Genomic DNA, 11,208 nt, shown 5'->3' with positions numbered 1-11,208 from the left:
CACTAACTACAAACATGTAGCTTCTGAAGGCTCATGTTCACATGCGAAAGCGTGCTCATGTATTTTATATGTAGATAAATACACAAACCCGTGTATACTTTTAGTCAAATGAAGATAACCTCATTAGCTGTTAAATATGCACAGAAATTAAGCTTCTTCAGGATTCAAGCTCAACTGGAAACTGGAAGTAGATTACAACATAATTACCATCGTCAGAAACAAATAATAACAATTTGAAGACAAATTAATAAGCTCAATTTTGCAATTTTTTTTAATTTGATTCAATTTTATTACTAATCTCTATCTGGAAAATGTAAGACACTAAATAAAATCAAATACCTTAAATTTTAATAGCCTGACGTCAATGATTATAGTAGCCTAGAATTCAACTATTTAAGAGTTGTATCAAAAAGTACTAGCATAATAAATAAAAACTGATAATAATTCATTAAACAAAGATAGTTATAGACCTTACTAGTTGTATAGTTCAAAGATAACTAGTGAATATTGTATAGTTTATTTATATAATGTATAGTGATGGTACAAATACTGTTATATTGTCTGTAAAGTAAACACTTGTGTTAAATATCTTGTAATTTCTATATACAGAGAAATATTAGCATACCTAGTTTTCATGCAATATTTTTGTGAAAACAAATGATATATAATAAATAATTTACCATGTATAAAAGTAATATATATATATAATAAATAATATACAATATATATAATAAATAATTAATATATAATATATATAATAAATAATTTATCATGTATAAAAGTAGCAATTTCCAATAATGTGTTATATAATAATAATAATACAGATAATATAAAAATTCGAGAAACAAGAAATTATTGACGCATGACGGATTTCTTCTTGCAGCTCGTACTTGAAAGAATTTTAATGATTTAAAGACGAGCGACCTTTCCTAATGTTGACACGATACTATTTGATAATACTTTCAATACTTAGGAAATATATTGTATTTTTCTAATAATTTTTCTAATTTTTCTAATAATATTTTTCTCATAATTTTTCTAATTCTGCAACTAAATACAGATCAAACAATGGAATTATGTGTCAATACTTTTCTGACCCCGGAATTTTTATACCTCTTCTACCATTATTGTATAACTCGTCATTGGAAATCGTTACTGTGCGAATTATTTATGGAAACAGATTTAGCCAATGTATCATTTGTTTTCACAAAGATATCGCCAACAAATTAGATGTGCCGATATTTTTTTTTGTCAGTATAGTCGCGACAGTTGGATTTTACTAAGGTGTTAACGAAATTCCAAAGTGTTTTATATAATAATTCGTAAGAAACTCTGCGTATAATCGACCTTGTAAGCCTATTTTTTTTATTCGCACTCGATGCAAAAATTTTCGCTAAATATTTGCTAAAATCGTTCACCCGCTTCACTGAAAAACCCCAGCAACATCTGCAGCTCTTCTTTATTAAAGAAACCGGGACTCGGACTTTCATTAAAAACGTCAAACAAAACAGAAGAATGTCTTCAAAGAATCAAAGTGTATACGTATAGTTGCGAAAGAAAAGCGAAACTCGCTCGTGCAATTTATTACAGACCATCCAGCGTTTGCGATCCCGTTTGTAGCACGAGAGAGATTCCACGGAAATTTAAATCAGAGGAATACCGGCGGAAGAAGACGCGATGAAACATTATCAATTTCCAATAAAATCATACCGAGAAAAGCGTGCAAGTTTCAAGATACACAGGGCTCGTTTTAATTCATCCGTGCAATTATTCGTTGTTTGAAGAAATATTTCTGTTTCGAGGCGAACGTCTTATGATTCTTCTAGGTTTTCGAAGTCTCGCGATCACCTTCCCTCTTTTAAATAGAATTATACACCCTTTTTTTTTTTATCAATTTTGACGTTCTTTATAAAAAAAAAGAAAAAGTATCAATTTATAAACGTGGGAAAATTATTTGTTTTGGAGATGAAATCGTAAAATCTATAGTATGAAAGACATATTGTTATTTATTTCATTTATTTTTGACCAATTTTTGAAATTTAAACATGCTCGATAAATTTACAAATTTGATTTTCTGACGAATGAATTTTCCTCGAAATGTGAGTCTTAAACAAAAAACATTTATTTTTTCTTTCCAATTTATTTTTTTAACAAAAGTGGAATCATTTTTTTTTTTTCTTTGGTCGTAACGTATGATGTATATATTTGTAATATAATATATTATAATATATATCAGTAACGTGGAAAATTTTTTTACCGATAGTCTATCTTTAATTACACTCTCCGAAATGCGAACGTGCATAAGAATCCCTAATTTAAAAACAACGTACAAGATATATCCCAATAATCAGCGAGGTGAAAATGACACTGACAGCCAACGAGACTGGAAACGCCTAATCAATGCATGAGAAAAATCCCCGGTTTTCGCTAAAAACTTCTCTCGCCGTCCCTACGTGCACGACGCGCGAAAACGCGCAAACCGTGTCAAACGCGTTTGCACACAAGTGTTTTAACACCGCGTTGGCGGACTGTCGATAATTGCCCGGGTTACGCAATCGCAAATTTAATTAGCACGTTCACCGGGATCGTTGAATGCCTTCGTTACAGGCGACGCGAGTTTCAACGTTCATTCGCGATTAAAACAGGAGAGGAGAAGAGCGCATTCGTTGCGACCACGGGGTTCCCTTTCCCTTTTGCGCGCCGGAAATTTCTATGCACGATTTATGCCCCCTTTGTGCAACACGCAATCGGCAACAACGTCGATGCATAATTTCTGAAAGCAGAATCCCGTGTATGCCGTCGTGTGATACCTGGCCGCGACCCGACCCTGCGAAAATCCAGTGATTAAACTTCGGCCGCGCGCCGATGCGATGGCCCGGCTAATTTCGTTTAATTACATTCGCGCGCGTGTCGCCCCCTTCCACTCCCACCGCCCCCCCCCCACTCCTGAACCCCATCCGCCCCCCACCACCACCGTCGCCGCCGCCACTCGCTGCAGTGCGTAACCTGTCGTGCAACTTTATTAATCCTATTACAGCTGGTAAAACTTCGTTTGTTCCTTTGTCCGTTAACTGGCGAAAATTTCCCGATTACTCGAGAGATAATTACTTGTTGCCCGGTGTTGTCGGTGGCGAAGATAAGCACAACGGAGCGGCGAGCAGAAAATGGTTAATAAGTTCGCGGGGTGCGGCGCTGCTGCATTTCGTTCGAGGCCGCTTTGTACCGCGTGGCCGCCGCGCTACGATATTGAATTAATTAAAGTGCAACGCTGCAGATGGAAGGCGCACGTTTATTTGCGAAATTTGTTTTCAATTTAAACGAGGGGGAAGATAGCGATGGAAAGGACCGGTTGTTCTCCGGTTCTTTGGTTTGGGGATTGTTCTCCGTTTGCGCGCGCCGACACTGAAACGAATTGTACGGAAGAACTTGTTGAGAATGGGGAGGAAGAAGGGTTTCCCAAGTGAGAAATTTTTTGCCCGAACAATATTCGTCTCGGTTTTAAGTATATCTGAGATGACAAGTTTGTTGTACATATCAATCATTTCCATCCAGTGATGTTGTACTGGACGAATTTCCATACGGTTTGGTCACTCGTTACGGTCCGCAATCTGTTGCTTAAAAAAGTTTAATTTCGGGATACTTTTTCTCTTTATTTTCAAGCTGTTTTTTTTTTTTTTTGTTTTACTTTAATGTTAGGCAACAAGCACATTAACACGAACGATAAAACGATTAAGGAAAGTTCTCAACATTCAAGAGCAGTCGTGATTAGTTTCTGAACTTTCAATTTCAAGCGTTTCGTTAGGAAAAATTCTCTGGGAAGAACTCTTCTAAGTTTTGAATGTTCGTTGCTATTGAAACATCCCGGGGAAGCAACGTTTCAGAATATTTTGAGCTCACGGCGAAACAAAAGAGAGGAAATTCTGCACACGATAAACTTTAACTTGTTAATTATATTCTGACGTGTGTCCTGCAATTTGATTAAACAGTTTAAAATAAATTACAAGTAAAAGATTAACTAAATTAATTGAAAGGAGATTGAGATTACAAATAAAAGGTCAACTAAATTAGTTGAAAGGAACAGTACACTAACCAAAAATTAACCATACTATATTTACACGCAGGTGTTTCAATACTGATGCGTATGAAAAATGAAAAAACGTAATTACGTAGTACGAATAGATACACGGAATATAAAATGTAATTACATGATGTAACGATATTATAAAAATAATATTAATTATTGATTATATAAATGGAACGATATTATATAATATCATCGTAAGATCTAAAAGACAGAATAAGAAAGAAATTGTGGAAATTTCAGATGGAGTCAGGAACAATAACCATTCGATCACGGTAGATAAGTTTTAGAGTGGAAACTGCGATCCCTCGGTTATTAAAACGCGGATGAAATGATAATTTACGACAGCGCGGTTCTAAAGATTTCGAAAAGTAGATTTTGCTTACAATGGAAAGTATAATAAACGAATGATCATTAAAATTGCAAGAAATTACGATCAGTTCCGTTCGATGAAAGAACTGAGATACGATTCATATTTCACGAGAATTTAATTGGGAACAAGAGTTTAATAGAAGGAGTCATTAATCTTGATAATTGTATGTACATCACATCTATGAAAAGCTCTAATTTATTTAATTCTTCATGTTCGAAAATAATGATCATCTTGTAACGAAATTTATAGGCATAGAAATCTTACATTTCTAAATTTCTAATTAATCACATCGTATTTAATAACTTTTTATATCATTACGATATACTAATTGAAACAGTTTATTGTAGAAATTTATAACTAATGGAACGAATGATCGATCAGTCTGTTCTTAATAATTAAAATGACTTTGCTACTTCCAAAAGAGATATTTTATATTCGAAGCTCTTGAGTTTAAAAAGATATGCATAAACTATTTAGAAAATATATTGGAAAATTATTTTCTTTTTGATTATTCTTTCTTGCAATTTAAAATTTGTAATATTTTATTTCATGACATATATGTAAATAATATCTTTAATTTGTATTATATATAACATAATAGACATAATACTATGACAAATTCCGGCGATCTAGTTGTGCATCAGATTTGTCGTTTTTTGAAATATAATTTTGAGCGTATATTTCTTTGAAATATTATAATATATTGAAAACTAATTATATTTATATATTGAAAACTAATACTAATTATGTATTGTTTCTTTCGCTTGGTAGTTATCTTGAAATGATTGTACTTTATATAACGTGTGAAGACATTTTTCTTAAACTTTTTTAATAGACCTATTTTCATCAAGAAACTTTTTTTTCAAAAATCTACTTCTTTTCCAAGCATTTTTTTATTAAAAATGATACTATATTATTTTAATTTCAATGATAGTCAAATATAATCTGAAACGAAAGTCCACGTGCGATTTGCAAATTATAACATTCGAAGAAAACGAATAAACAAAAGAGCAATCAATTTTATTATTCGTATTGTTTTTATTGGACGAACAATAATGATAATAGTTTAACAAAATATGTTTCTATTATTATTTGCTTCGTAAAATCGTATATTCAATGTCCATTTATTTCTAAATCCTTTCAAACAAGCATAGAAACGTCTCATTGAAATTTTAAAAACAGTTCAATTTCAGGTAGCAAATTAATTAATCAAAATTTTCAAAATCTTTCGCTTTCTCCTTCGAATATTTAAAATGTGCCACTTGCACGCAGATTGACTGACTGTATCTTATGCACAAATTTGAAGACACGTAGACACGAAAGTCTCTCAATGAATAAACAATTAAGAAGAAGAAGAAGAAAAACGAAATTAAATTTAAGGAATTATCTCGAGAGAAACTGCAACAGGCAAACAACAATGCGAGACAAATGGCTTTTCCTTCAAATATAGTTTCGTCCAACCAACCTTTCAAGCAGATCTTGTTCCTCTTGAATACTAGAATCGTGTCGTTGTACTTGGTGCCAGGTGGTGCGGTGACGTTTAACCTCAAAGCCAATGGAATTTGCGCGCTGACGAGGCCGGAACACGGTAGCCTGATCCTGAATACTTGCAAGGTGACTGGCACCTCTCCTCTTGCTGACACATTCACTTTGGGGGGAAGCAGCGCCATCATTCCGGAAACACCGCCGGGGACACCGACTACGTCGTAATCCAATTCCATCGAGTACGGTAGCTGTAAGTAAACACAAGGAGAATGAAAACAAATCTTTACAAATAGCATCTCCGAGCGTTTCGCTCGCCAACCGTGCGAGCACAATGCTGCTGCCAGAAATAAACGCGGAATTGAGTTGCGCGTGGCATTGTCGTTTGGCCGAGAACGAAACGGCCGAGACGGATGGAAATAGAATGTACGAATGGATAAATAGAAAACGCTGGACTGGGTTGAATTGTAGAAGAGCGAGACGCTGAATGGGATGCTGGCATTTACGCGAGGATGACCGATAAACGAACGGCCAATAAAAGTATTTTTAGCCATTTGAAAACGATTGATGGCAACACCAAAAGACGGTAACTTTGACGAGGTGTATGTAAATCTACGATTCTACGCCGAGGTTCTTTTATATTGTAGAGATGTAACGTAAATAATATTTATTTAGTAGGAGTAGTGATAATGGAACAACAAATAATCAATATATTTTTATATATGTATTGTTATATGCTTATATATTTACATTTTTATATATAATATATATATATATATATTTATTTATAATATTATTGTATTTTATACAATATATATATTTATAATATTATTATATTTTATATAATATATATATTTATAATATTATTATATTTTATGTGATATGTATTTATAATATTATTATATTTTATGCGATATGTATTTATAATATTATTATATTTTATACAATATATATATTTATAATATTATTATATTTTATACAATATATATATTTATAATATTATTATATTTTATACAATATATATTTATAGTATTATTATATTNATTTATAATATTATTATATTTTATGTAATATATATATTTATGATATTATTATATTTTATGTAATATATATATATTTATAATATTATTATATTTTATGTAATATATATATTTATGATATTATTATATTTTATATAATATATATATATATATATATATTTACAATATTATTTTATATAATATATATATATTTATAATATTATATTTTATACAATAAATATATATTTATAATATTATTATATTTTGTACAATATATATATTTATAATATTATTATATAATATATATATATATAATATGTTCATCATGTTTATGATATATTTCATTAAAAGCAAAAAAATCATTACAGAATAATTATAATATTAATAGTAAAATTTATTATAAAATAATACGTTCCTTTATCTGTAGAGTCGAGATATTGTTTCATAATGATTCATAATTTTTCTTAGATACTTCGCAGCATTAAACAATTATATATTTTCATAATTCTGTATGATATACTTCACGTTGTATAATTTGATTAGAAGCTGTCATAAATAAAGTCTTATCAATCCTAACTCAACAATATCTGTGTCCTCTATACGTCCACATTAATCAAACACACGTTCACGTGTGTAATAAAAATATCTTAGTAAGAACCCGCGCGTTATAATAGTGAGAAACCCCTTTCGGCTTGCATATCATTATACGCATGCAATATTTCACACTGGGTCCATTCTTATTTTATCTTCATTTGTCGCATGCTCCTGTTTTTCATTCTTGAAAATTGATGTTGATGCAAACAACTTTATTCGCTTGCGCTGTTCCAAGTTATTTATAAGATTTAAACTCCCAGTGGAAAATCATTTTGTAACTTTTCCTCGACGTGAAGGAAACATGTGAAATACTTCCTCTTTTCTCGAAATGAATTTTCCATTTAACGTTCAGACTGGCATTTGTCATTTTCTCAAAATCAAACATTTTGCTTTTAACGTTAAATTATGTTAAAATAAATAAACGTGCATATAACGTTTCCCTTCCCTATGAGGAAAATTTAATAACATTTGGTTATTTTTATTTAAAAATTTGTTTCATGCACTACGTATAGTTTTTTTTTCCCGCAAATAAATCAAATAAATGTATTTTGTAACAAGAGATATTTTATTTTTGGGTTATATTAAATTTGAAAAATTTTTTAGACGAGGAACTATGGACTGACAATTTTGCAATATAAATTCTAATTTTTCAGAACGAGAGTTTAGATGAAAAAAAAAATTGATAAAGTAATTTATTCACGACGAGAAAATAATAATTTATCTCTTTTTCTCAATCTCAAACAAAAAAAAAAAAAAAAAAAAAACCCACCCAGTTCAGCATTAACCCGTTGCGCTGTCAACTGGTTCGCGGACCATAACGAGTGACCGAAACCGTATACAATAAATTTGTCGCTTTCTTTTGAACTCGTCATTTTATGATATCACTGAATGGAAATTATTGAGAAGTAATAAATTTATTATTTTGCCTATTTTATTTGACTTAAATATACTGAAAACTAAGAAAATATTGCAATTTTAGGACAAAAAAGATTTTCTTATTAAAATTGAATATTACATTTATTAATATAGTAAAATTAATACAAAATTCTTTATTATTAATTAATGAAAATTAAACAAGGGAATTAATAATTAATAATTATAAATTAAAGTGCCAGCAATAGCGGTTGAACCTGAATTATAAATTAATAATTGGCAAACCTTGTTAAAATAAAATAATTTATATTACTATTATTTAAATTATTAATATAACACAAATTTATATATTAAAATATATGAAAATTAAATATTAAACTAGAATTACCCTATTATATGAATATAAAAAATACTTTTACAATTAAATGTTGAATCATTAAAATAAAGTAATATGGCTTTTAATATTTTTAGGGAAATTTAACTTGATAATCCACGGTAAGAAATACTTAAATTATATTTATATATTGTTATGATAATTTATGAACGCGTGGCACAAAAGGTGAAAAAGATGCAAGATCGTAGGCAGAGATAGGCGAAAATTGGAAAATGCCAGAACCATGATAATAAGCCAGTGCCAACGTTGAAGGATTAAAACTCAAGTTTCAACTTCAAGTTTGTATGTAGTTCAAGATTGGCACAACCGATCGCGTTCCAACCATCCCCGACGCAAGCAACGCCACTGACGGGCCAGAGGTGGTGAACTTCACAAATAGAAGTCCCTTCCTCTGAATCTGCGTGGAGCGAAAGGGGAACAACAGCGGCGAGTAGTGTGTTCAGGCACGCCACAAGTTTTACGAGGTGGCATAAATAATGTGGTTAGTGCTTCGTGAATGCAATGTCAACGGAACCGATTCCCACCCTCTTCAGGGAGCCACCTGTAATCGTCGTAATCGTCGCGCCGGGTGGTGCGCGATGGCGTGACACCTGCCTATCGCCATTCGGCCAAGATCTTGGCCGATTCTTTTTCTCCCTCCACTTTGTGTGTGTTTTTTTTTTTACTACTATGTATGTACACGCGCGGCGAAAAACGACACGGCCGGACGAATTTTTTCATTCGTTCAACGCGAGATGACGAAACGTCACTCGGTACTTTTCCCTGAAAATATCAACGAAAGCTCCGCGAGGAATTATTAGGGAGATTGGGCTGACCGCGCGTGATGATAAGTCGGAGTGAAATCTTTTAATACGTTGATCGATGCTGAGACTCGAGTAGGTAGAAAGTATTCTTTTTTCGTTTAGGTCGAAACTCGTGCTACTAAACACGAAAGAATTATCAAAATTTTCAAACTTTAGGGCCCTGGGCACGAGATGAACGTTTAAACGGGGAGTTTCAGAATAGAAGAATCACTACGTAACAGAGGACTTTTTATTATGCACGTGTAATATGTAAATGTATAAATATAAATGTGTAAATATGTAAGGAATTTGTCACTTATTACACACGATACTTATGAAAATACAGTGATTACATCTATGTACGTACAAATGTGACATTTATCTTATTTTCATGGTTGGATGAACATGACACACGCCAAGACCGTGGAAATCGCATTATAAGCTTGTGTTTATGCGATTTTTGCGAGAGATGAAGCAGGTACGTTATTGTAACCAGATAGAAATCTCTAATAAATCGCGATTATTCTCCAATTTTACTTGATGTGACATTAAAAGATAATTTGTCAACGTGCAAAACGGGGATCTTATTTCATATTTTACTGACAATCGAATATTACATGTCGCGTTTAGGTTATTTGTAGAAAAAATAATGGCAAGTGTCAGACGTTGAATTATGAACAGAGACAAAATTTTCTAATTTAAAGTTACTTACAAAATTTGTTCCTTTTTCGTTGCTAAATATGATTCAGAATATCATAAAGTGAATGTATCACATAATTTTCTAGATTACCAGAAATATGTTTTATTAATACGTTCTTATTATTTTAGAATTGCAAATATATTGTAGAATACTATAATTATTACAGATATAATATATTATATTTATTATAGCTATTAAAAATGTAAATAGTTTAGATTATGCTAATTGGGAGACTAATAGGCTTAATATAGTTTGTTAATAATAGAGCAACTAGAATATCTTTGACATTAAATTGCAAGTATCGAGATAGAGATTAAGAAAAATGTTTTTTGTCTGTTGAATCATTATGTAAGTAATATTTCGAATCATCGAAATTCTCATCATTTTCGTTTACTATTTCAATTTACAGAAAAGCTATATTTACAGCATATTTATTACTTATAAATTTTAAATAAATTTTATTTATAAATATAAAGTTAATTTGTCACAAAATTAAATACTACTGATTATATGTTTTAATATTAATCTTATACTACGTTATAATACATTGATATTTTCTTTTTTTAGTGAAATCTTATATTTTATCATATATATATATATATATATATATTTTTTTTTAATAAATTCTTTTTGCAATTATGAAAAATATGTCAGAGATGCGTATAACAAATAAAATAGTTTAGCGTTGTATTTAATATTATAAATTATTTTACGTAAATAATAATAATAATAATAATAATAATATATTATATATGTGATAATAACATAGTAATTACATTTAACGTTTAGCAACTACAGTGCCTTTTATAATGAAAGAACTTTTCTTTTATAAGAAAAACTGAACATTTCTGTCGAAAAGTGTCTACGTGCATTATAAATGCACGATGCCTGCTGTTCACTCTCGATTGAG

The 11,208-nt window shown here is 30.8% G+C and overlaps 1 protein-coding gene across 1 annotated transcript in view; it reads right to left on the bottom strand.

The window, feature by feature from the left end:
• Positions 1 to 3,313: 3,313 nt before the first annotated feature.
• LOC122531875 (tyrosine-protein kinase Drl-like) overlaps positions 3,314 to 11,208 on the bottom strand; it is a 185,640-nt gene continuing 177,745 nt past the window's right edge. Inside the window, exons 3-4 of the mRNA XM_043660147.1 lie at positions 5,920 to 6,187; positions 3,314 to 3,402 (exon numbers count right to left, since the gene is read on the bottom strand). Coding sequence (XP_043516082.1) covers positions 3,314 to 3,402; positions 5,920 to 6,187 — 357 coding nt within the window. The remainder of the gene's footprint in view (positions 3,403 to 5,919; positions 6,188 to 11,208) is intronic.

The sequence above is a fragment of the Frieseomelitta varia genome, unplaced genomic scaffold (genome assembly GCF_011392965.1).
Source record: "Frieseomelitta varia isolate USP_RPSP 00005682 unplaced genomic scaffold, Fvar_1.2 scaffold_420, whole genome shotgun sequence".
Lineage (NCBI taxonomy): Eukaryota > Metazoa > Arthropoda > Insecta > Hymenoptera > Apidae > Frieseomelitta > Frieseomelitta varia.
The sequence above is the reverse complement of the archived record's forward strand: the minus strand, read 5'-3'. Positions and strand labels throughout refer to the sequence as shown.